At 39.1% G+C, this 27526-nt stretch overlaps 1 protein-coding gene across 2 annotated transcripts in view; it reads left to right on the top strand.

Annotated features, from left to right (window-relative positions):
* Positions 1–17273: 17273 nt before the first annotated feature.
* The window catches only part of KCTD8 (potassium channel tetramerization domain containing 8), an 89664-nt gene continuing 79411 nt past the window's right edge, over positions 17274–27526 (top strand). For both annotated transcript variants that reach the window (XR_013774433.1, XM_079307198.1), the window contains exon 1: positions 17274–18182. Coding sequence is in view for 1 of the 2 variants with exons in the window: in XM_079307198.1 (XP_079163324.1) it covers positions 17339–18182 (844 nt within the window). In the remaining variant the exon portion in view is untranslated. The remainder of the gene's footprint in view (positions 18183–27526) is intronic.

Genomic DNA, 27526 nt, shown 5'->3' with positions numbered 1-27526 from the left:
ACATTAAACAATCTAAAAAGTTACACAAACCTTCAGACACAGTAATTTGACATCTTAGTTTCCTTCCTTCTTGGTCAGCTATCCATTCCTATGCAATTTAAATAAGAACCAGCCATTATTAATAAATATTCAAGACTAGAAACTGTGGAAAAAAACTCACAAACAACCAACAAGCTAACAGCACTTGAAAAAGTGAAGCATTCATTCCAGATATGGAACTAGTTTGCATTGCCATTTCTAGCAAATAGTACTGAGCCTTTTATTTTCATATCTTGCTGTAAGTCTTTGCCAGCCTGCTTCTATTTTCCAAATAGCTTCTGCTTCACTGAATTTCCATCTGCACAGAAAGGGCATGGGCATAAACACTGATAAACAGTGAATGAAATCTTCCTTACCTCCCAGCTAAGGCAGGATACTGGCAGGCTGTATTTTTCTTTTCAGAAAGTATTATGGTAGGGATTTAGTCTTTTATTGTGATTTAAAAGGGATTTTTACAGGAAGCTGGCAGCATCAAGCTTTTTTTGCTAGATGTGGCACTGCTCTGTGACATATAGGCATGTGTCTTTTGGCTGCTGTAATAACGTTCCTCAAAACAAAATACCATTAACTATAACTTCACCTTTTAATCACTGCAATGGTGATTAAATAGATAATTAGTCTTGTAATTTTTTTGCCTGCAATTTCTTCTGATTAAGAATAAGATGGAAGATTGCCATACATGTGCCTGTATGAAAGAGGGAATGAAAGAGCTGAACTTTCCTCCACGGACTAGAGAAATATCATCTGGCAGAAGGTACATAATGGATTTCATGAGGATGTTATTTCCTGCATTAAATAAGAAAGAAACACTTGAATGGTTAGGATTTGGTGCAATCCTGAATTCTTTTCACCTATATCATTACTATGCTGGTAACAACAGGTAGAAATATATCTGAACCTGCTGCACAATTAACACGGTTATCCATGTACAGAAAAAAAAAGATTATAAATTAGCAGAACTTTAGGACAACATAGGTATAAGGTGTTAAGGAATTATAACTCTAGATAATAACAAACAGTTTTAGAATCAGTAGCAATAGATGAGTCACTGAAAATAACCACTTTGCATCTGTAGTTCTGTTTTCTATAGAAGGAAATTTTCAATATGAGAACATTTCAATGTTGTATCACATAATCACATAATGAATTGTTCCACATGATGAAAGTGCTAATGTTCTTGTATACCACAAGCACATCCTTTGATGAAAAGGGTACATATATGTTCTAGAAAACTATTATTACATTACTTGGAACAATGTTTTTCTATAACTAAGCTAATGTAATCACAACTAAGTTTACGTAATAGTGATTAATATCAATAGGAAGCTGATGCCTAGAGAGTAGATAATAGACACTTACACACTTATTAAAAACAGACTTGCAGCTGAATTATTAATAAAAATTATTAAACTTGCTTTTATCCTCTGATCCTATGCAACATGCTTGCAGATGAATAAAATCTGTGCCTTGTGTTCTCACAGGTCAGCATCTACTCCTGAGTCCTGACCCCTTTTGTACTGAACTGTGATGGCAGAAATCTGGGAAGAAGGGTAAATAACGTTCTCCTCCATGTAACTGTTTGCCTTTCACTTGCAGGTTTTTATCAGAGCTGCTCAGGTCTGGAGGTGCTTCCCTACAAGTTCTTCATCCACGTTCAGCCTCTGGGAATCCCACGTTGAGCAGTGGAGGCAGCTGCAGGAATGCATTCCAGAATGTGCAGGGAGCATCTGCAAGAACAGGAGGATGGGGCAGAACTGAAGTTAAAACCGTGCTTAAGAAAATTATTTTCTTAGTAACTGTAACATAGGAAAAACACACGGGGAAGCAGACTACAAGAAAAAATTGTATCTTTCAGTGATAGCTACACAAATTAAAAAGTACATCGACTTTAAGACTGATTTGTAATGAAAACAAACTTGTGTTTGGAGAGACTAACAGTGACAGTTATAGCAAAGGGTTTAAATTGTCTGAAAGACAGATGCCTGAACTTTTGCTGGTGTCTGCCATGACCTTATGATATAACATGAGGAAAACAACATAAGCACTTTAAAGACACTATCTTAGTGCTGTCCATTTTTCAAAACCATGGTGGCTATAAATCCCCATACCAAAAATCCACGTGGATCAAGCAATCCTTTGGATGTGATTTGATTGAGGGTGTAGGAATCTCATTTAAACAGAACTCTGGCATGCAAACATTACCTTAGTTTGTCAGAATGTGGCATTCTTCTGCAGCTGCCCAAAAGCAGAATGCATGAAAAGCACATTATTAGGCATGTGAAAGTTTTACAGTGTGGGCAATGGCACTTCATGAATTCCTACAAGACTTCTGTCTTGTACTGGTGTACCATCTGACTGTTGAAGTCAAAGAACTCAGAAATGATCAAAATGCTTCAAGGCAGAAAGAAAGTAGGAAACTCCCCACTCATTCCATGAAGTTTTGCATGCCTCACTGTTTGGTAAAATACCAGACAAAGTAATTTCAAAGAGCATTAAAATGTGTATGAGAAGGCTTTTAGCTTTTCTGACTTTATATGTTATGAAGTTACCAGTCTGTACTCATAAAAGACAAATTTATTTTCTTCCTCTAGGACAACTGTCCTTTCTATGCAGGTGCAAAAGGAAGTGGGGAGACAGAGGAAGGATTTGCCCTTCTTACAACAACTTGCTCCAATTTTTTAAGCAAAGAAACAAGACAAAGAATTTTCAACTGTTTCTAAAGAATGTCTCCTGACACTTCCATAGAAAAGTGGGCCATCCCTAAAACTTAAAGAAGGAAAGACAGTAAAGGGGTAAAGCCAGGAATGGCAGCCAAAAAATTTGCAGAATGGGACAACAGGTAAGGCAGATTCAGAGAAAATGCAGAAAGGATCTTGCACAGTATTTCAGTATTTCCTCCTGTTGTATTGCCATCTTACACCACTCATTCATCACTTGAATTGATTAATTTTACACTTGAACTTGATTGATAAATCTATATTTACCAATATTTTAAACATGCATGCAAGATCTGCTCTTTGAATGAAATATATGCTTTTACTATTTATTGTCTTTTAGTGAAATATTTGGATTTTAAATGGTTTGCCCATTTTTTCATACAGTACAACATATGTACAATAATTGAAGCTTTCATTTTAAAGTGTTTATCAAAACAGTATTCTGAACTAGGAAAAATGAGGGAAAAAAAAGAAGAAAAAATAAGAAAGTGGAAATTCAAAATGAAGTTATTTAATCACCAAATCTGGAAGACAAATTTTATCTAAAATACAGAATAATTGATAGATATTAAGCCCCATGTCAAAATATTATGATGCACACAAAGCAAAGGAAACCTTTAGCAGACTTCATAGTTGGGGTCCTCCCATTAGAATGGCAGGTCCATGATCATTGGTAACTCACTAGATGCTAACTAAATCCAGTTTTTAATTTTTATGAAGTCCTTTTCCTGTACTATCTTAAAATCTTCCAAAATGCAGGAAACTGTGGTGAAATTACAATAATATCTAAATACAGCGAAGAGAGTTTTCCTTCCTAGTTCATCGTAACACACAGTAACAATGATGGACCCGTGCACTGTGTTTTTCTATTTGATTTTCTAGATCTTCATTTATTGAGGTGAGATAAATAAGTTGGCCTGAAAAGAGCAATTTTTCTGTTTCTGTGTTGGACTTCCACTTTGAAGAAGAACCTGTGGATTGGCTTGGTGTGCTTTTTCCTGGTTTTTATTTTTGGTTTTTTTTCCACAGGATATTGTAAAAGGAAACCAGGCAAACTGAGACAGTTAGGACTTTGAAGTTAAGTAACCTGAGAAGTCCAGTACTTTATTTTCATTTAATAGCCCTTAGGATCTGTATGAAACATCTCCACTTAGTGACATGATGTTGCTTTAGATGTCTTGACAGTATTCCCAACAACGCTTAAATTAATCCTGACCCTATGTTTGTAGTTTCCAAAACCAGTCCTTTTGGATTTTTTAATTAGACCCTCCAAGGTAGCAGGAAGCTTGTGCTTTGTCTCCTGAGTTAGCAGCTGGGCATGTTTATTATAAATGAGGACAACTCCTCAAATTTCCATTCTTGGCATGATCATGCTTGACTTCAGTCTCTGCTTCTGGACATCACTGAAGATAAACATTAAAGACAGTTTCATTGTTGCCTCATAAAGATTTGGTTGACATAGTGTACCATAATGATATATTTCTAATCAGGCTATTTAGCATTATCAAACAAACTTTTAAAATATGAATCATAACTAGTCATTTGAATATAAATGTAACCTAACTCACACAACTCTCTGTATAATGAGTCTATACAGTATAGCTCTTGAATATCAAATTCAATATTTGCCTAAAGCATGCAGGTGATAACAAAACAATGGGACATGGTTAACCCATGGAGAAAGCATCTCACTGCCCATTTGAAGGAAAAATTGCTTGCATTTCAATCTCATTATAAAAACTGGAAAATGTGCTCTATGGCATTGTTCACAAAATGCACAGCATTTTATTGTCTCACACCTAATTTGGAAGGTTTAAATGAGATTTAAGGAATACACAGGCCCAGTACTGCTTCTTAATATAAGAATTTCATCATTAACAGCTATAGATCAGCCATAAAACTCTATTAAAAAAAAAAAAAAAGTGAAAAAGCCTGAAAAAAATTCATTTAAAACTAGTTTTTCCTAAAGTCTCTGGAGAATGTTTTTGTAGAACTGGAAGTTTTCGTTTCAGATGATATTTTTACATGTACAAAAAAAATGAGTGCTTTCCACTCTCCTTTCTATTTAATTCCCTAACAGGCAATCTTTCCCTCTGCACCTCCTAGCACTTTCACTGTATTTTTGCATGATTCATTTAGCTTTTTGTCTCACATATTTCATCCAAGTGTAACAAATTCCCTCAGGCCAGCATTGGTCTAGAAAAGGCTGAGGATGGGAAAGCAAGTTATTTCATACAGGTTACAGACTTTAGATTATTGTTTTGTGTTATAATAACATTGAATTTGTCTACTTAGATTTATTTTCTCTTAAATTAGAGTTCTAGTTGAGATAAACTCTAGATTTCTCAGGGAAAATCCCATCAGGGTAAATGAGAATTTTGCATGAGATTTCAGGGAAGCTATGTTTTCACATGATTTCTCTGCTTATTAGGTTTTTAAGATATACATTTCTGTTTTCTTGATCTAATTTGCTGCATTCTCCTTTTCTGTTTCTACACAGTTAGTCATATAGATCAGTGGAATACAAAGGTGCTGTCTTCCAAGGTGACTTCCATGCTATTGAAAGCAATCGCTTTCTTCCCTAAAAACACACCCACCAATGATTGGATAGTCTCAATCAATTATTTAGGAAGTTTTACTACTCATCAGTATGAAAATATATTGGTGTACTGCTCTGTTAGGAATATATCTGGTCCAACACATAATTTATTAGCTTTTCTCAGGAGTCAGCTCTGGCTAGTGTCCATTAAATTGTATGTCCTGAGCCCATTATCATCATGAGCTAATAAAGGTAACACTAAACCTAACCATAAGAAAACTAAACTGAAAAGCTCTTAAGAAAAATAAAAAAAAGGTATTTTGTTTCAATGTCTTTTCAAGTAAAAGAGTTTAAAGGTGTTGGATATCCTTTAATATAACAAATTAATCCTTTGGATGTAATTTTAATAATTATATCCTTTGGATATAGTTATTAAAATGCAGTATTGTTTGGTCCTACATAGAACACTCTCAACTACAGATAATATGAATTTAACACTATCATCAAATTTTCTTTTAATGCAGTAAAAATTATTGGATAGCAGCCAGCCTCTTTACTTCATACAAAACCAGCCTCTATGATTGCCTGTGTAGTAGAAATCTAATAATAAGTTACAACACAGTGCCTAAAAGATGAGTAAACTGGCTGAGAACACACCCTCCACACATGCCAAGTTTGGTCTCATTGCTTTCACATTACTGATGAAGATGTGCTTTTTCTCCCAGAGATAAAGACAGTCCCATAAGCCAAATTCTCCTATGATTTACAATGCAGACTCACTGAGCTAACTAATTAGAGTATGCTGCTTTACCCTATTGTGCCTTAGAAAAATTCCCCTTTTGTATCATACATCTTAGAAATAAGGTATGTTTCACTTTGGGAAGGTGACGTTGCTCTTGTGCATGCCAGCAAAACATGTCATCAGCTAGGCAGATACAAACTAAAACAAGAAAAAGCATGTAAGTATTCATGTAGGTCACTATTAATGTAGGTCACAGTCTGAAAAAATAATCCACAAAATTGTACTGAATTTTTTTCTGCCTCCATCCCCAATTCAGTTACTGAAACAGAGCTGAGGGCCTTACTTGATAACTTTTCATTATATAAAGCTCTAAGATTATAAAAGTAGATGACTGTTTTGAGCAAGGTAGATCTTACATTTAGCTAAGATGGTGATTTCAACCTTTTTTGATTAGAATCACCTGCAAGGGGTTATGTCCTAGTATTTAGTAAACTTCAACCTCATTGCAGTAATTTTGCTGTGTTGACTCCAGGGGCTGAGAGAACATAGGCTGTCAATGACAGGTCTAATATGAATTTACAACATACACAAAGAATAAATAAATTAAGTATTAAAAAAGGGTAAAACTTCAGAAATATATTCTTTCAAATCCTAATTCCCAGCAGATGGAAAAACAAGCAACACCTAAATGCTTTATGATTTATAACGTGAAGTGTGCTTCATAGAACTGGAACTAAAGTTAAGACAACATTTATTAGTCAAATCTAAAATTAGTTGGTCATGTTCTTAATTCTGTGTTAATGCTTTATTAGTGCTGGTATTTATATTACATTTATTACCTGCTTGAAGCACTAAGTACCTTTAATATGTCCAATAATTGAAATACCTTTGTATTCCCTAGTACCTCAAGCCATTGGATTTTAATTATTAGTTCCTGAAACACATTGATTTGATGCTTAATAGGACTTAACTCGGTTTCATCTCAATTTTTTCTTTAATTTCACCTTTATGCTTGACATCTTTCATATTTGTGGGATTTGTCATTCTCAGCAGTATTTGTGCTCAAAGTATTTTGAATTTTATGATGTAGGAAAATAGTGGCTGTGTTTTATTGCCACAAATATACTACCAGCTTCATTTCTTCCACTTGAGTCTCTCAAATCTATGACTAGGTTAAGAAAATCTCTCATTACTCCTACAGCTCTCTTGACCTTTCCTTATGCCTTTTAATTTACTCAGTTATTTCACACTTGAGCTCTTGTTTTGGGAGAAGGAAAATACAGTATATTGGTGTTACTAAGTTATTCTCTGAGACCAATTCAGATTCAATATTGAATGGCACTGCAGCCTTAGGAATGACCAGGTCACAATCTTTTTTCACTCAAGTAACAAGCAAGTCAATGACTGAATGAAAACCAGCCATGGGAGAGAATGCATAAGGGAATGTTTTGACTCCTCTCTGCCTTTTGTCATAGCATGGATTGGACCAACTGGAAGGAAACCCCAAACTTTTCCTCTCCACATCGAATTTTCTGACTCATTTAAGTTGGTATTGCAATATTTTTTACCCTTCTCCTTTACCCCGAAGTAAAAAGGGATGAAGTGGTCTCATTCCTGATGGCTGCTGCTCATAAGAAAGGTACAGGTTTCCCATTTCCCAAAATTTTCATTTCACATTTCTGCTGATTTCATCTAATCTATGTTATTTTTAATAGCCCAGATAATGTAATCTTCAAGCCAGATTTAAATTGTGCCCATACTAGTCTACTTCTCCTCGTATGACTAGTTTTTCACTCTCCTATCTACTTGGTTAAACATATTTCCATTTTCATATATTCATTTTGGTATCCTTTTATTACTGAGCTTACATTATTGTATATTAATGTCTATCAATTCCCCATTAATCTGTCATATAGCACATTTCCACTAAAAACACTCTACCTAAACCCCGACTAACATTTACTCTTTTGTTTTCATCCTCTCTATGTATGTTTTTTTTTAGAGGACACACTATGGCAAGATTTCAGTTTACTTGAATAGGGTCAGCTGACAATAAGATGTTCTTCTAATATTACAATACCTAAGAAATTGAGTTACCGATACAGTCAGAAAATTTCTAGAAGTCTTTCCTCCCCATTTGATATATTATATAAGAAGGGATCAGCAGCTATTGAAAGAGTCTTACAAGAGAGAGGGAAGTTGAATCACGTGGAATGGTTTGGGCTGGAAGGGACCTTAAAGATCATCTGTTTCCTCATAAGTCTGTCAAGTGTGTCAACTCCAGTATCCTGTGTGTCAACTGCATGACTCAGATTGGTGCTGCCAGCAACCTTGCTGAGGGTGCACTCAGTCCCACTGTCCATGTAACAAACAGATGCTAAGCAGTCCCAATATTGACTCCCCAGGAACTGCACACATCACTGGCTTCCACTTGGACTTTGAGCCCTTTACCACAACTCCTTGAGCGTGACCATTCAACCAATTCCTGGTCAGCCAAGTGGTCCATCCATCAAATCCACATTTGCCCAGTTTAAAGACAGGAAAGTTGTGCAGGACAGCATCAAATGCTTTGCACAGGTCCAGGCAGATGATGCCAGTTGCCCTTTCCTTATACACCAACACTGTTACCCTGCTGTAGGCCATCAGATTTGTCAGGGACAGTTTTTCTTACTGAAGCCATGTTGGCTGTGACCAATCCCCTCGTTATTTTCCCTGTGCCTTAGCAGAGTTTCCAGGAGGATCTGCTCCATGATTCTGCAGAGATAAGTGGGTGTCACACTTTCTGTCAATAAACAACTGGAGGGCATGGAGCTCCAGCTAGGAATGAGTAAGGAGCCAGGCAAAAGCTCGTGGATCAGCATGAAACACAGGCATGGCAGGTGACCTCATAGTGGGAGTCTGCTACAGGCTGCCTGGGCCAAGACAGCTGCACAGACAAAGGGTGGAAGCAAGGACAGGGAGCCTTGGAGGGATACTGAGAGCCTGTCCTACCAGCCAGTGATGAGATTAAGAGAGATAATGCCCTGACAGAATTAAACATGACCAGGGCATCAAGGGCAATAAGAAAAGTTTCTATGATTATATCAGTGATAAAAGTAAGAAAGTATGGGTCTCAGTCACTGTTCCAGCCCTGACAGCTCTTCCTTGCTCTCGCATCCAGGAGAGCATCACCCCAGGCTGGTCCTTCCCAGTGCCTGTGTCACTCCTGACACCCTCTGGAAAACTCCCCAGTGCCCTTTCCTTTGCATCAGGTGCCAGGAGAGTCAGTGCCCATGACCAGAAATTTGGCTGTGCCAGGAACATTGTAGTTCTGTATTCACATATGGTGCTCTAATTCAAACAGAGAAACCAGGAAAATGAGACTGAGCTAGCAAATCAAATATATTATTCCATTATTTCCTAGAAACAACTTGAAACAAAATAAGGCTTCTCTGTTGAGACTGTTGTTAGGTTCAGGTTTTTTTGTCTGTTTGTTTGTTTGGTTGGTTTGGGGTTTTTTTGTCCTTTTGACTCTAGCAATGAAGTATGAAACCCCTTCTGAAACTGACCTCCTTCCTGTCTCCAGCATAAATGTACCTAGGATCAGTTACAACTTTTTTGGCCTTGGGCCAGCCAGGCCATTCAGGATTTCAGAACTCATACCATAGTCATGTACAGTAATTGTACTCCTCTCAGCTTTCATTTTGTGCAACCAAGTATGCCAAGCTTCTGTAGTTTTGACTTCTTTCCTTTTAAGATATAGTTATAGCCTATAGAAAGAAATCTGCCAATTACAACACAGAACAGTTTCAAACTATCAACATGACAGTAAGGGAAAATAATGCAGTACATTATTCGAACCAAAATATCTTTAACTGTAATATTTGTCTATTTTTTGTCTATTTTCATGACTTTTTTTATTGTCTTCTGAAATGTGGGAGGCAGACACCTCTATGAATTTTACTTTATTATTTTTTCCTTATGGGCTAATACTATTTTGATAGTGATAACAATTTGGTTGGCTGTAAAATCAAATGCATATTGTTATTAGTACTACTGACTTTTTCATTCCCATGTGTTAATTTACTGTGCTATTCTTTGGAACTTTGTCACCTCCATATTTTTTTTCTTTCAAAGCTATCATTAATTTATCATTATAACAACTTCTGCAGCTTTCTTTTGTGAATGCAGCCCTCTGCATGACAAAGAAATTCTTTGTATTCTGATTTGGTTTTACAGTGGAACATCAGGAGGAAAAATATCAAGTACACAAAGAAAGAATAAAAATATATGGAAAATACAAACAAATAATCATATTTCATTATGTTGTTTTGTCTCTTGTGAATGACATGAGTAGACAGTAATCTCTAAAACATTATGAATTATTATTTTAAGCTTTATAGAAATACTACTTTATACTAACAGAACAGCAGTATAACTGACACAGAAACAAAGACTTAGTATAATCTCTGATCCTGCATTGCATGTGCATACTTTTTACATTAATCAATACTCCCATCATAAGCAATAGGGCTCTTCAGATACTGCAAAAATGTTTATGTGTCCAGTGGTAAAATAGTACCTCTAGTTTAGGCACCTCAGTCATATAAAATTTTGTGAGTTGGGAAAGGTTTTTTATTATTCTGTTGTAAATCTGGCCTTAAATGTTTTGCAGAATCAGACCCTTGACAGACATGTCTTCTTCCTTTTTCACTAAGCCAACAGAAACATTGATGTACAATATGGCAAGTTAGGATATTACCAGAATAATGACTTTTCTTGGTTTTGTGCATTTAGAAACTCAAGCATAATATTAAACTGGAAATCATTGTGTACTATATTTTATTTGAAATTTTCTCCCTTAATGAAAAGGAAAAGATTGTTATGATCATCTATTCCAAAATTAGGTAACCTAGAGCAAACAGGAAAAATCTACACTGAATTTAGAGAAGCCATAATTTGCACTAGTGTAGGGAGTTCCTGAAATAAACACTGCATTCATTTCTGTGCTAGACTGTAGATACATACCCACTCAGACACTAAGTGCCTACTTGTCAGAGCTCCTGAGCACTGCAAACACAAGCTGAAACCAAAAGGAGCTGTGATTGTGTAGACTCCATCAAAATACAGGAAAATCAAAATCTGTATTCACAACAGTTAGAGTCAGACTGTAGCTGCTCCAGCACAAGTGTGTACCACTGCACCTATGTCCTCACTACCTGAGGTTTCTGTATTTCATTCTACTTATGTTCATAAAGAAGTGGCAGTGACAGGAGATTCCCCATTCTGATGACAGCAAAAAGGTGTGTAATTGCATAAAAACTGTTGCTGTAGCAAGTAACCATATTATATATCTTAATGTTGAGGAGCCAAGCTTAACTTCACTGTAAAGAAACCATATGATACCTATAAATACACACAGATATATATATATATATATGTTTGCTCTGTCAAGCTGTTCATTTCAGCAGGCTCTGGTAAATTGCTGCTTGAGAATCAGAAAGAAATGAGCAGCTGAGCAGAACATCAATAAGCAGTACCTCTGTGGAAATGACTGCACGTTGATCAACATTTAAAGGATGTTTTTTTCAAAAAGATAAATGAATGAAGAAGGAAAAAAATAGTACATTCAAATGCTAAATGCAGCCTACACTGAGAAAAGTGAGAAAAATTTCATTGTCATACTTGGAATACACTTGCATAACTGTTCAGTCTATTAGGTCTAATTAACAGCAAGTGAACAGGTTCTTGCTATGGGGGTGTTTATAGGCAGAATATGTTAAATGCAGAGTTTGACACATTGAAGTTAGAATTTAGTCAGATTTAGGCTAGTATAAATTTACATAGAAGACATAGTTCTGCTCTTAAAAGGACCTATGGACTAAATACTTTTGGAATGCTAATTCTGAGTGTTCATCTTAATGATGAAAAAGAAATTGTGTACTTTTTATGGAATAAATCCAATAATACATCAAATTATTCTCATATATTTCTGGGTAAATGAAAACAATTGAAATATTCTAACAAAGATAGGCTGGTGTATAATTCCTGTGGTTGTTCTTTCTTTTAGTTTTGCTTTGGTATTTTTAACATAGTGTAGGGAATGCTCCAAACTGCTACAGTATGAAAGCACAAGCATCATTTTAACTTTCATAAGTGAAAAGTGACTCTGGCCCCAAAGAACTTGTCAGGTAAAGCTAATGCAGCTGTTGTCATGAATAATTCAAACAAATCACTTCAGCCACAGTATGACAGAGTTGACTTCACAGTGGTAACCTCTGTAAATACTGCCAGAAAACAGATAAATTAACTATTAGTAACTGAAACTGCCAGTCCTCGGGAAACAAAAGTTGTTAAATTCTTTCTTGATTAACCTGGCTAACAAAACTTCTCATCAGGCCTCTTTTTTTTTTTTTTTTTTTTTTCCTGAGAATGCACAATTTTTAAAACCTTAATAACTACTTGCTCTGTTTCAAATGCAACTTTATTTAGAGCTATGAATTACTATGGACTATAAAGAAAATTCCCAGATTCCCAGAATCAGGCCTGCAGGCTAATTTCTTCTGATTTAAATCCCAGTACTGCAACTAAATATTCTATAGTTGTAACCTAAATTAATACAATGCTGTTTAGGTCCTGAATGTACAAATTCCCACATCACATCTACATGTATGTGTGCTTCTCTTTAACTCTGATAATTAACTATATAAATACAAACATTTCTAAATTCTTGTAGGACAGAATTCCAATCATTTTGGAATAATTAAATGTTACATATAAATACATCTAAGGTTTGAAAAGGATGAATCTTAGTACTGGAAGGAAAATGTGCTGAAGGAGCTAATAAGGAACAAACATAACATATGTATTGAAGTGTTGACTGGTAGGTGGATGGAAAATAGACAAGCTCAAAGCCTAGAAAAATCAGTACTTTAGAATGATGCTTTGTTGCTAACAGAGAAACAAGTAAGATCTTAACAGGAAGAACTCTTAACAGGAAAATATTAATAACTGAAAATGACAGAAATGACAACCAAAAGGAAAAAAGGAATTGTGAAAGTGGCCAAGACTTCTAGGCATATAGGGCCAGAGTACAGCAATACTGGAATATGAGTCTGCTGGCAGTTTTTCCCACTCTTGTCTACAATTTTATTATCATTATTTTGTGCTGATGGCTGACTGAAGAACAACATAATGATTTTAAATGTTTGTTAGGTGATTTCTGCAATTATTGCAGACCTGCTCATAGAAATCATCTGGAACTTCTTTTGCAGGAACTCTTCCTTCTTGATCCTCATGCAACTCAGGACAAAGGACCAAGTTCCTTCGATTTCACCAGAAGAATTTTCTCCTTACTAGAAAAGTTCACTTAATTGATTCCCTTGCTGGGACTACAGATTTTTTTATAATTCTCTCTCTAAGGAAGTATCTGTTCTTTTACTACATATTGTCCTTTACTTGCCTGTTTATTTTCATAGAGAAATAAGTTGGGGTTTTTTTTTGAAAATTGGTTTTGCATCCTTTATGTCATGTTGTCCAACCACCTTGTAATATATTACTGAATTATTTTTTTTAAATCATACTCAAGAGTATCCTTAAAACAAGTCTCTCATAAAGAAAGCTCTCACTTTCACCTCTCTTCTCAGAAATACTGTTTTATTTAACAATTTTATCAAATACAGTTTCAAAATAAATTAGTGTATCCTTTTTTATATGTAAGAAGGTTACCTTTACCTGCATAAATCAGTTCAATACCTGGCCAAGCAGTAAGCCAAATAAATGTATTAATTCCTGATATCCTAATTTCTATTTCAGAACTGTCTGAGCAGCAGTAAATGCATACTTATATGCATATGAATGTTTCATTAGAATGACCTGGTTGACTGACATGATGTGGTCCAGGTGTTTTCCTGACCCTCTTTTCTGTTTTCCCCTTCTCTCAGCATGATCCTCTCAGGTTAGTTGAGATTTATCGTGTAGACTGGTCAAACCAGCACACCAACTGACTCCAGAACAGGAAGGATTACAGTGAAAAGCAGTTTTTTATCTAAGGAACTTATCCTGACTGTGCCACTCCAGGCTGCTTCCAAAAGGATTGTTGTTTCTACTGCCCGCTGCTTGCAGCAGTGTGCCTACCTAAGGGAATCTCCAACTAACATGAATTCCTCAGCTCAATCTCAAACCACTCCTAACAGATGAAGAAGAAGACCATGACCATGATTTTCACCTGAATTTTTTTTTTTTTTTTTTTTTTTTGCTTTAAGCATCAGAAACCATTACATGTCTGAAGCTCAAGGATATTTACTTATTGTCTTAATAGAGCTGAAGCTCTTATCTATAGGTTTTGAATAGAATCACCTCAGACATTCTACCACTTCTTATTCTCTCCCACTTCACTCTCAGATCAAGTTTTAAAGGTGCAAAACTTTTTTCTGGGCTAAACAGATGAATGGGGATAACATTCAGCATCATGAAGCCATCCCAGGACATTTATGTACTTAAAGATTTACTTTTTTCCATTGTACTGCCCTTAGACTTTACCCAAATAGCACTGCTACATAATGTAAACTTGTAAGAAGATGGTTCCTACTCCACAGAGCACAAACAAGTTCTCTCTGTCCATTCTCACAAAAAATTACCTTTGGAGCTTATATGGGCTATTTTCATTGACTCAAACAAAGACATTTATGGGCCTAACTTATTCCCAAAGGAAACCATGAGCTGACCTAATAATAGCCAGCATACAGGAGTTTAGTCCAGAAGGGACTGTAACATTTGTTGTATGGATTTTTCAAGTGTCACAGTGCTGTTGAGCCTAGGAAGAATGTAACACAGATTCTCCCTTATTTCACTGATAATCTTGAGAAGAAACTTCTTACTTCCATAAGTAATACATTAATATTTGTTTTACGTATGACTTCTATGCAAACTGGCAAATTCTGTATGGAAATCTCACTCTATCTTGTCAAACTACATTTTCTTAGATTACAAATCCATGCAAACACAAGTCACCAGAGAGAATGTTTAAGATACAGTTCTGCAGCTGCAAGCTTCTGGAGGGGAGAAACAAATGCAATTATCCTCTTGCTAATGGCACCACTCTGACCATAGGAGCAGTTCAGTGCTGCTCATAAGTGTGGTGCTGCAGTGTCACAGCCATGCAATACTCTGGCAGGAGTTCTCTTAGACATGGGCAAACTATATTTCACAGAAGACAGCAAACAGGAAATCTGCCCTGTTAGAAACCAGCAGAAACAGTTCATCTGAGTCCTCAAAAGAAACAATATCCCCTGCAGAACTGAACAAGACAATGGATACTGACTCCTCTCATATCCCATGGAATTAAACCTACAGAAAGATAGGGCAAAATTGTCAATAAATAATGATTCCCTGCTTTCTTGCCCAGCAGTTTGAATGTTTTTTCTGGCCTTTAAGACCATTTCAAACAAAATAAACAAGGAAAGGGACAAAATTTTACTTTGTTTGTTATAGTTATTTCTTTTCCCAAAACTATTAATTTGTTTCAGTAAGTGGTTAAGTGGTCAAGGAGGGGCACTGCAGAAATCTTTCCTGAAATCTTTCCTGCACATTTGTATGCACAAAATTCCAATGTTTGAAGCACAACACATCTAGTTTTCTAGGAGTCTTTTCTCAGTTTAGCCATGTAAAAGCTAAAGGAGTTCTCTCTAAACACAGATTGAGGTTAGTGTATAGCAAAGGAAGTGAGAAAAGTAGCACCATGGACAGATTCCTTCCACCCTGAAAGAGATCTCCAAGAGCTCTCCAAGACAGGTCAGATGAAGTGCTGTAGATGTGTATGTTACTGCTTTAAAGCAGAGAAGTCTTCAATAAACCACTAAAGACCCTGACCAAGCTTTGGATGGCTGTTCATCATAGCAAGGAAGTGAGGAAGTGACAGACTGCAGCTATATACCTGCAAACTGATGATTTGTACCCCCAGGCCTGAAGTCACTCTTGCTTAAATGAAGGACAAGTTGGGCTCCTGCCTATGTGGCACAATTAATGGTTGAACCTTTACCATTTAAAGGATTATAAAAAAGCAAAGCTAAAATATTCCCATGTATGAAACATCCAGCTAAACAGACCCACTTAGACCTGGTGCTGGTAGCCAGAGAAACACAGTCAGGTTTAGGTCTCAGTTTTTAGTGGCAAACACAATTGTACATCTCTCAGCCAATGCATGAGCACAAATCTGGGCTCTAATATATTCCAGCAGCACAGCCTGGAAATACATGCATCAGAAATCTGGATGCAGGTGAGCCGTGGCTCTTGCTAGAAACAAATAGCTAAAAATTAAAAACTCTACGGCTTAAATAGAGTACAAATTGAAGTGCTTCGCAGCCAAAAATCCAGACAGGAATGTGTTCCAAATCAGTGTCTGTCATCTGGATCCTAAAGGCAGCTGACTTTTTTTTTCTGCTCTGAATCACCCCAATTCCATCGTCAATCTAGAGAGCAGGCTTCGCTTCTCTGAAAAAATCAAGATCCCAGTGTGCCCTGCCACACAGCAAAGCCTCACAATATCAAATACAGCACTTGTGTCCCACCAGGACCCATTAGATTTGTGCCACCAGCACAGCTGAACGCTGGTTTCTTTTGTGCCCTCAATTAAATGCCCTCTTCACTCTTATTAAAGGCATGCTGATAGAGGAAGATGGGGAAAATGCTGTCATATGCATCCTGCTGGATGCTACTCTCGGAAGGATAACTGCAAGTGTCGACCGGAGCGACAGCGTAAAAGCGCAGAGGCATTTGGGGGAGGCTGGGAGATTTTCAAGAGGGGGAAAAAAAAAATTTCAAAGCGAAGCCAGCCAGCCGAAGCGAGGGGAGGAGCCGGGTAGGGGCTTGGCTGGTCCCCGAGCCGAGCCTGGCAGCGCGGCAGCGCTTTGCCAAGGGGCAGCGGCTCCGGCGGCCGCTCGGCCCCGAGCCCAGCGCGGCTGCGGGCGCAGCGGGCACGGCCGGGGGCGCGCGGCTCGGGTCGCGCCGGGCCGGGCCGGGCCGGAGCCCAGTCCAAAGCCCAGCTCGGAGCCCAGCCCGGAGCCCGGCCCGAAGCCCGGCCAGGCCGTCCCACCGCCGGGGCACAGGGGACGCCGGGTCCCGGTCCTGCCGCGCCGGAGCAGCGGCTCCGTCCAGGCGCTTCCGGGCGCGCCGGGGGAAGGAGGAGAAGGAGGAGAAGGAGGAGGAGGAGGAGGAGGAGGAGGAAGGGAGGTGTGGGTGGAGGGGAGGGGAGGGAAGGAGGGGTGGAGGGAGGCCGGCTTTTTTAGGAGGGAGACCCTCCTTCGCGGCCGCCCGCTCGCAGCCATGGCTTTGAAGGAGGCGGGCGGCAGCATCCTGCCCATCAGCGACATGGTGTCGGGGCCGTCGGGCTCACCGTTCCCCGAGGTGGTGGAGCTGAACGTGGGGGGCCAGGTGTACGTGACGAGGCACTCCACGCTGCTCAGCGTCCCGGACAGCACGCTGGCCACCATGTTCTCCCCGTGCCGGGGCGGCCCGGCGGCGGCCCGCCAGCTGCCCAGGGACAGCCGGGCGCGCTTCTTCATCGACCGCGACGGCTTCCTCTTCAGGTACGTGCTGGATTACCTGCGGGACAAGCAGCTGGCGCTGCCCGAGCACTTCCCCGAGAAGGAGCGGCTCCTGCGGGAGGCCGAGTACTTCCAGCTGGGCGACCTGGTGAAGCTGCTGTCGCCCAAGGTCACCAAGCAGAGCTCGCTCAACGACGAGGGCTGCCAGAGCGACCTGGAGGATAGCAACTCGCAGGGCAGCAGCGACCGGCTTCAGCGGGCGGCGCTGGACAAGCGCTCGGGGTTCCTCACCGTGGGCTACCGCGGCTCCTACACCACGGTGCGGGACAACCAGGCGGACGCCAAGTTTCGCCGCGTCGCCCGCATCATGGTGTGCGGTAGGATCGCCCTGGCCAAGGAGGTCTTCGGAGAGACCCTCAACGAGAGCCGTGACCCCGACCGGCCCCCCGAGAAGTACACCTCCCGCTTCTACCTCAAATTCACCTACCTGGAGCAAGCCTTCGACCGGCTCTCCGAGGCGGGCTTCCACATGGTGGCTTGCAACTCCACCGGCACCGCCGCCTTCATCAACCAGTACAGGGACGACAAGATCTGGAGCAGCTACACAGAGTACATCTTCTTCAGTAAGTGCTGCCCGCGCCCCGGTGTCGTGCCCCCGCCCCGGTCCCCGGCGGAGTGTGGCGGTGCGCACCCAAAGTACAGCTGCACCCCGGAGCCCTTGCTGTCCCAAAGCAACGTGCAGCTGCAGAGAAACGGGGGCTGCCCCGTTTCCCCTCACTCCGCTCTGTCACCGCCATAGTTAAAATTTCATTTTGTGCGCTGTGGGGCTGGACAGGACTGCTTAAAATGCCCCGTCCGGAGCGCGGCGTGGGAGCGTTTCCCATACACGCTCCGTGGGGCAGCCTGGGCTGATCCTTCCTTTCAGTGCCGGCAGGAGAAGCAGCCCCACGTGTCGGGGTGTCCCGGGGGAAGGGTCGCTGATGATGGATCGGGGGGCTACTGCCTCGGGGAGGGGGGGTCCCTGCCCCGCTGGGCGGGCGCGGTGCGCGGTGCGGGCGGGCGCGGCTCCGCTCCGGCTCCGGCGCCCAGGGTTGCGGTGCTCCCCGCCAGCCGGGCGACGCAGAGATCCCCGAGCAAGGAAGGGTTTTAATATTTTATCGCTGCGTTTCCTTCAAGTGAGCGCACTGCGCCTGGGCACGGTCTCCGTGAGGGAAGGGGCAGCGAGGGCACAGCCAGCTTCCCAAGGAGCAAGAAAGAGTCTGGTTCCAACGTGGACGAAAATTGGAAAAAAGAAAATAAACCAGTCCGTAGCCATCATACAGCTCCTAAGCAACTCAGCTGGTTGGCTGCGGGTAGTCTTAAAGGTTTCGGGTCACTCGCAGATAGGAAAACCGAGCGATGACGAATGAGTTTCAATCTGGCAAAGTATGTAGTGCTATGTAGGGCACTGGCTGAGCAGCGGGTTCGGGTCATGAAACCGCAGCTGGATCGAGAACACCATCCCCTGGCAGAGATTTTTCTTTGAAAGGCAGAGGCAGCTTTAAACATTACAGATGTGTTTGAGAGTCGAGCGAGCCGGCGGGAAGAGAGATGTGTTCTGCATTCACTTCTCGCTTCTCCTGCCTCTGTGTGGTCTCACGCTCCCTGAGCATGGCAGGGATGAATTGGCAGAGCATCTGCCTGCCTCTGTGGCGAGGTGCGAGATGCAGCCTCTAACTTCACTAGTAAGGCATCTGAACAGAAGCAACTTGTTTGCCCTGCGAAACTGGGCTTAGGCACGGTATTTGATAGAGGAGGGAAATGTGAATGGTTTTCTACTGGGAGGAGAAATTCATATTGCTCTGTATTGTATGGGTGGTGACTTCCATTTGCTGAGCAGACGAGTACTCATCAATCTTTGAAACTGGATTAAAACAGTTTTTGAAGATTCATTGCATAACTTATCACGGGTCATCTTTCCATAGGATATGTGAAAACTGAGCTCTACAGAAGGTTCATGTTCTCCTGGGTGGAATTCTGTCAAGTATTTTACATGATTATTAAACCTTCTTTCTCACAAAATTTGACATAATTGTTTTCTAAACAGTAAAATTTCCTTCTTGAAATAGTATGTACTGTTTGCTTAGCAATAGATTTGTAGGTGCATAATTTTTGGTGTGCATTTGTGATGCTCATAATGCTGTGGTTATTTTTTTGTGTGTATGTTATGATGAGGTTGCTGTATGGAGCAGTCCTCTAATTCACATCAGTGTTTCAAATTAATCCCCAGTGTAATACCACTGATTTATTTGGAATAAGGCCAGGGATGAACTGGATGTTGTATGTCATGATTTTTGTTTTGGTTTTTAGTCTTCAACCTCCTGATGTTGTGAAAAGTAAAATAGTTTGTTAATTACTTAATACAGTTAACTGAAAATTTATGGTTTGGCTTAATTTTTTAATAAAAAATATTTTTGGGGTGGGTTTTTTTTTGTTTTACTTCTGAATACAAAATAAGGCTAAGATAAAAATAGGCTGAAAATATGTTGAGCATATTTCAATTTTGGTTGCTTGTTATGCATTTAGAAACTTTTGTATAATGACTTTATACATTGTTTTATAATCAGATACGTTTCTTTGAAATATAGAAAGATGGAAACAACAAAATGGAAAATCACCAAAATGGGAAGAGAAACATATGAACCAGTGCCTGAACTAAATGCTTTAGTTTTTTTTTCTTTTTTTTTTTTTTTTTCAGTCTGACTAGATGTCCAGTTGATGAAGACTGTTGATAAAACAATACTTTGTAATAATAATAATAATGATAATATGCCCAGGATGGATTGTGTGTGTGCTGCTGCCTTGCCTGGCTGCTGCACAAGAATCCAGCAAAGGGAGAGTGAACCCTGGAAGCCTTGTGCTCTGCACCCAGAGTGAGAAGAGGGATCAGGGCTACTGGCTGTAAGCTCTCCAGCAGCATTAGCCAGGGCTGTGTTCCTTCTTTGCTCATAAGCAGAGCTTAATTCACAAGAAGAGCAGTCACTTTTCAATTTATTCCTTGCCAAATGTCCCCATGAACACTGGAAAGGAAGCAAAAAAATACCAAGATGAAAGACTTTAGGGGCCTATTCCAGTTTTGGACAGTGCCTGAGACTTAATTTGGTGCTAGTGAAGAAGAAACCCAGTTTTATATCCCACTGGAAAATGCTGTACCTGCATTTGCATTTGTCATTCACAGCATGAGCATCTGCAAACAGCAGCAATTGTATTATTTGTTGGTCTGTAAGTCCACAGCAGTCACATAAACTTCTTTTTCACAATTTCTCCTGAGGACTGTGGACAATTTTGTTTCCTAGTAATGGGAAACAGTAAAGTGATTGGAAATATACATGAGGATATATTCATTCTGTCCATTTTCTGAGTCATAAGTAGCTGAATTTGTTTCTCCCCAGGAGCTACTAAGGAAAGGCAAAGGTTTAATCTGTGTTTTGTGAAATATATTTCAGGTCTGTTTCTAGGATCTTTCAAACTTTGGTAGGATTTTTTGAGTTGAGATGATCATCTATCACTTTTCTAAAAAAAGGGAATTTACATTATATTCTTAAACATTCTGGAAGATCAAATTCACCTGGGATACTGTTTATATATTTAAATCAGTAATGAACTGCTTAAAATCTAGGGATAGATCAGTAGTTGCAGACTAATTCTGATTGAGGAACCAGAAGCTGTTTGACACTGCTTACCAGGAAATAATGCTTCAGCCTTTGGCAATGTGTCATGACAAATGCAAAAACAGATTTCCTTCTTAGTATGTATAAATCCTATTTTAAAAAATTAAGTTCTTTGCCCCTAGTGGTGTTTGAGCTATCATGTATGCAACAACAGATTCATCTGTGTACACAGTTAGTACACAGCCAGAATTTAGCCTGTACCTTGCATTGGTAGTTAAATTCTGAAGAGTTCTCATCGATCTGTTCCATATGTCCATTACAAATCCTGTCTCTGTCTCTTAATGGTCAGTTAAAGGAGTATACTTCTACATGGTAGTGAAAAGGCTTTATAAGAGAGTACCACAAATTTTCTTTTTTTTTTTTTTTTTTTTTTTTTTAATTTCTCTATGCTATTAACACACTTATCTTAGTACACCTGAGGATGACTAGGGTCAGGTTAGTGCAATATGAAATGCATATGTAGTTTGGGAAGGATCCTCAAACTCTTCTGCTGTTTAGTTTCACACTGTCATAGAGGATGACAGATTAATTAATTACCTGTTGATATGCAATAGGTTATGGCCTTCACAAAAGTTGCTTCTGACTGGAGACAGGAGACTCGTGGTATCTCTCAGTACTGTTCTGTAATGCAGGATTGCCTGTGCATGCTATTATGTTAGTTTTTTTTTCTTCTGTAGAATCTAATTAGTCCTAATGGATTTTACTTTTAACATCTGCTATGCAATGTGACTTAGGGGTGTTGAGAGTATTGTGCTCAGCTGAAAGCTTACTGTGCTGAACTGACATCTTTATTATAAGAAGAATACAGTAATATTTCCTGAAAACTTTGACATGCTTTCTATGTTGACACTCCTGTTTCATATATGACAGTTTCTGTTTTCCTTTTCTCATTTTTGTTTTGCATCAGGTGACATTAGCACGGATTTAAGGTGATTATTTTCCACTTGAAGTCACAGCACTCTGAGTTTACATTGGATGCTGTGGGAATGTCATAAACAAGTGATAATAACTTTGTAATCAGGTGGGGAATAAGCAGTTGGAAGCAGTAAATTTTTAAGAGGCAGTATGGTATTTTGAAAAAAAATTCCAAACTCAAACAGAATAATACCAGCAACCCACCCAACAACAACAATGAAACCTAACCAGCACTGATTGTGTCATTGCATGTAAAATACTTTGAGGTGTTAGTTCTCTGTGATTGCCAAATGCAATTCAGCATTCCACTGGGATAGAGAGGGATTGGTGGGTTGGCAGATAGCCCTAAACTGCTCTGTTGGGGGCAGAGTGGTGTGGAACCCATCCTGCAAGTGGTTACTGTCACCATGTCAAGCTGTTCTCCATCCATTGCTGCATCTTTGGTGGAGTTTTTAATATGCGGACTGCATCTGTGCTAGTTTTCAAAAATCTGGAATAAATATATGGAACACATTGAGGAGGGAAAGGAGACCAAGAAAAAAAGAGAAGAGTATTACATTTCTGTGACACATGGAGATAAATTTGGACATTTTGCTTTGAACCTGAACCAGAGCCTCAAAGATTAGAGTACAAATTTTTTGGTGGAATGGGATGATGTGAACAGAATGTGCTTGTATCACAAGCAGTGTAGAAAAGCTTCAGATTTCTAACAGTTTCAAGATCTAGAAATGTTGTTTCTGACAGGACTATTGAGCAAAGCCCTTGAACAAAGCCCTTTAAAGAGAGATTTTGTAGGCAGTCCTTTAACTTTGGAAAACTGACACAGAACTTTAGGATGTTCTATTTTATGATTACAGCCCAACTCTTAATGCAATTTAAAATTAAATAAATAATGGGCTGCTCCTTATCTTGTCATTCTTCCAAAATATATGCTCCTGAATGCAAAGGGGTGAATCAAAGTGTGCAGTCATAATTAATAATGTAAGAATATTACTCTTATGCTGCCACTTGAGATAATGTGTGATAATCTAGTCTACCGAAACTGGTATTCTGATGTTAGTCATCATTTCAACCAATATACTTTATCTCAGAATTATTTTAAAGTATGAGATTAAAAAGAACTTTGAACAGATTTGACTCTTTAATAATAAATGAAAATAACCTGCATTCCTCTACAGCTGATATAAAAGCTGCAGTGAAAAACTATGCCAAGAACCTCTTGATTTTTTTTTACACTTTAATCAAAATATGCATAACTCAATATAATGATTTGTGATCACATTTTATCATTTGTCTCCAGTTGCTGCTCTTATTATGGTAAAGTAATATTTTTAAGTATTGTGGAGCCTTTTTAATATTTAGAGGTATTTTAAAAATAGAATTAGAGATTAACTAAGAAAATCGACTATCCTGGGTATTATATACCAGGATCAATGATACATAAAGAGTAAGCAAGAATTGATGGAAGCAGCTGTTATTTCTGATGTTGGGAAATGGAAACACACTGGTTTTGATATTATCCCAGACTGGTATTTCTTGTGTATTACTTGGGGAAAAAAGTGACAGTGTTAGGAAAGCTGACTTTGCTGGATCTGTAATATTTTGCAGGAGAACCACTTCTTGGTGTCAGATCATTTCATAGATTTTCAAGGATTTATGACAGTAGTTGCAGGGAAATGTTCATTTTTCCACAGTAAGATGAGCAAATCATATTTTATGTTTTCTTTAGTGTCAACATGAAGTTCTAGTTATCTACTGTTCAGGCACAGAAGTTATGCATACAAAAGCTTTCCTTTTAATATTGTCCCAGGCAGATGATTTGAAATTAAAACATTGCTGCTAATAAAATGTATTTTGTAATGTTTGCTTTCTCAGTATGATATGGCTGGTATTTCACTATGGTTGGTCTCCTTTGCTGCAAATACTACATTTGTTACACTGTGATGAGAATTTGTGTGGCAAACAAGAAGGTTTGCCCCAAGAGGCTGTTCATTGATTGTCACAGTATCCCCGTTCTTGCCACTGTTCCACATTTAAACACAGATCTTCAGAAATGACAGACTGCTCAGGCAGCTCTCTTGGAGGTCAATAGTGAGATGCTGTGTGTGAGAAGAGGCACAGCAAAGGCTCTCTCTCTTCTTGCTACAGCTGAACATCAGCATGGCCTGGACAAAGCAGCCAGAAGTCATTGCTCGTGTTCTGGTGTGTTACCAGTTTAAGGATGAGCTCAGAATACTCAGATGTGTTGGACTCAGTGAGTTGAGGGATTCTCTGAATCCTTCAGGGAGGAATCAGAGTGCAGGGATTGAATTAAAACCTTTGGATAGATTGAAGTATATTAAGCTACTCACACATAAGGTAGAGGTATTTGAGTTTTAGGATAAGTAAGTAAGTTTTAGTATGAGCTCTAATTCTTTTAGTAAGTAAAAGGTTTAGATACCAAAGTAGAAGTGTGAGTTGTAGTGAAGGTTGAAAAACATGCTAATGCTTTCAGTGGAGGCTCCATATAGACACTGCTTAGACATAATAGAGCTATAGTAAGAATATTGCTTACATTTTTCAGATAGAACAAGATAGGTGATATGTGTAGTCCATATGTAAACTGGCATATTAATAAGCTAGAATTCTAATAGGCTAAGCAGTGGTGGTCCGAGTTTGTGTCTTAGCTTGTTGGGCAGATTCTGTATAAGAGTATGTATTGGGAATGGTTGGTCCTTTTTGCCATCACTTTTTTACTTTTCCTGCCATTGCTTTTCTTTTTGCTTTTGAGACTGATGTGCTTTATGATAAATAACCTTTTAGCATCTATTAGCTGCTTCACTCATTTAAGATAACCTGACCAAGTTGGTGCCTAGAGCACTGGAGGTTCATGTTTTGTGCCCCATGTCTGGTACCTTGCTCTTAACCTCACACAGGTGGGTCACGAAGGAAAGTGCACGGGATGGTGTGCATCCACCTCACCCTGCTGGGGTCCTGAGCAGCTCGAGACTGGTGTGGTGCTAGTGGAGCTTGCAGCCAGTTCTGCTTTGCCCTCCATTGTCCAGCGATTCGGCAGGTCCTGGGTGTCACACACTGCAGGAGAGGTGAACAGCACAGCCCTGCAGTGTTTGCTCCCAGATTTTTCTTCAGATTTCCATCAGCAGTTTTGGACTACTTTACTGCTAGAGTCATGTAAGAGGTCTGTTACAGAGTTAAGCTGCCCAGGGTTGTGTGTGCAGGGCTTTTTCACACTACAGACTGCTTATTTGGTTGGTGGTTATTTGACTATAATTGAAAAAAGCTGCAGGCACTATACCAGCTAAAATCCTAACCTAACAAACTGATGTTATTTTTATATCCAGGGCTGATTTTGTTTCACTTCTCTTTACAAGACCTTTATTTCCTAAAGCATGTGGTGTACTAATGCCACTCAAATCATAGCTCTTTTATAAACTGAGCCACTGGAAGTCTGGTGGAAATTCCTTTTAAAATGCACTAGGCAAATTTCATTTTTCTTTAGCAAATCAAATACTTTGTGATGGATTTCCTGGGGAGGTTGTTCACTCCAGCTTGATCAAACCGCATGTTCTTTTTCAGAAGAAGTAATTTATACTCTACTTAAAATTCATATATTGAATAAATGTTGGGAGGAAAAAGTACTATATGTAAAATATAATTCTCAGCAGAGATAAAGTACTTTTATTTAAATGTTTTGTATTATTTTAAATTTTGTTTTTAAGCCAGTAATTGCACATTTAGCTTTTACCTCATGTAAATTCAAGAATATTTGTGAATTAATTGCTTTTGTTTTGGTTTTTTTTTATTCTTTGACCTAAATGGAACTGATCATATATATAAGGACCAACAGCGTGTGAAATGCAGAATCAAGTTCCATTCAAAACTGTAACTTCACTGGGACTGAAGCAACAAATAGCCTTGTGCTACTCCCTCACATAAAGTGAAATTAAAAGTACATGAGTGGTTATTTGGATCTATAACTTTTTTAATACATAAAATCCTATCAGGAGTTACGCAGTGATGATTTGTGATTTTTATGGCAACTTTAGAAACTAATGCCATTCTATTTTGGTTGCATTTTTTCAGATGTGGTAGCTGAACTTAGCATGTTTGTTACATTTTGGCAGTGTAGCTTCTGAAGACAAACGAGTGTATCTTGCTGCAAGGTGCAACTCCACTCGTATCATCACAGCTCCAAATATTCTTGGGACTTCACCAGTAAAAATCCCAGTGGTGTTAATGAGCTTCATGATTCTAGCAACAAGATGAATGCAATGCTTTAAAAACTTTCATGCAAATAGTATTTCTTTGTGCAATTACTTGTATCTTGTCTTTCCTGGGATTGCTCTAAGAGGAGATGTGCCTTCAGAGATATGGAACAGAGTGTTTCCCATTCTTTCTGCCTGGCCTTCAGCAGTGTTTACACTGCTCTGTGTTACTGCCAGTGCAATGATTTCTTCATCAATATCTTACAGCTGAGAGGAGCTGGGCTGAAATGTAGTTGTGCCCTTTCTCCTTGTTCCCAACATGCCTGAACCCTGTGGCAGAGGCTCTGAGCAAGAGGTGCAGAGACAGGGGCTGCTGCTGCTGGCTTGGCTTTGTACTGCTCCAGTCACATACCCTCTGTGTGACCTGGCTTCTGTCCCAGTGACATGCACTTAGCATGTAAAGAGAGCTGGAGTAGCTTATAGAGTAAAAAATATCAGTACTTCCATTTGAAGGGAGTGGTACAACACTTTATATAAAAATACTGTAAATAACTCAATCCAGAGATGGGAATTCAGTTACAAATGCAACTACTCATGGCAGCTAGTGCACTGAAATAGGTGTTCTGCACACTTCTTCAGGGTTAGAAGGTGTGGGCTGGGAAACTGAGGGGAAGAATCAACATCATCCTTGACTTTTATAAGTGAAAATAAATATTCCAAGTCTTTGCTTAGCATACATTCAGTTGTATTGTATTCAATACTTACAGAGATGTTCTCTTTGCTTTAGCAGAAAGATATTCAGAAACTAATATCTATTATTTTTTGGTTAAGCAAACAACAGATGCAACCTTCAGATGCATTTGTATATTTTCTCTTTCATCCTTTGCTGTGTTTTAGCCTTTAGTAGTTTCAACAAATATTCCCAAAGAGAGAAGTGCTAGTGCTCAGGGACTCGTTGCATTTTGTTGTAAACACTCTCCTGCAACTTAAGTTAGTACTGAAATTGTTCTGAAATTATATTTATTGAATGTAGATGTTCAGAGGTTCTTTCAATGGTTACAACTATTTCAGTGTATTCCAGGGAAGTTATTAAAAGTGTACTATGATTCCAAAAGCTTTGTACTGGTGAATATTTTA

The sequence above is a fragment of the Erithacus rubecula genome (genome assembly GCF_903797595.1).
Source record: "Erithacus rubecula genome assembly, chromosome: 5".
NCBI lineage: Eukaryota > Metazoa > Chordata > Aves > Passeriformes > Muscicapidae > Erithacus > Erithacus rubecula.
This window is presented reverse-complemented; position numbering and strand designations above follow the sequence as displayed.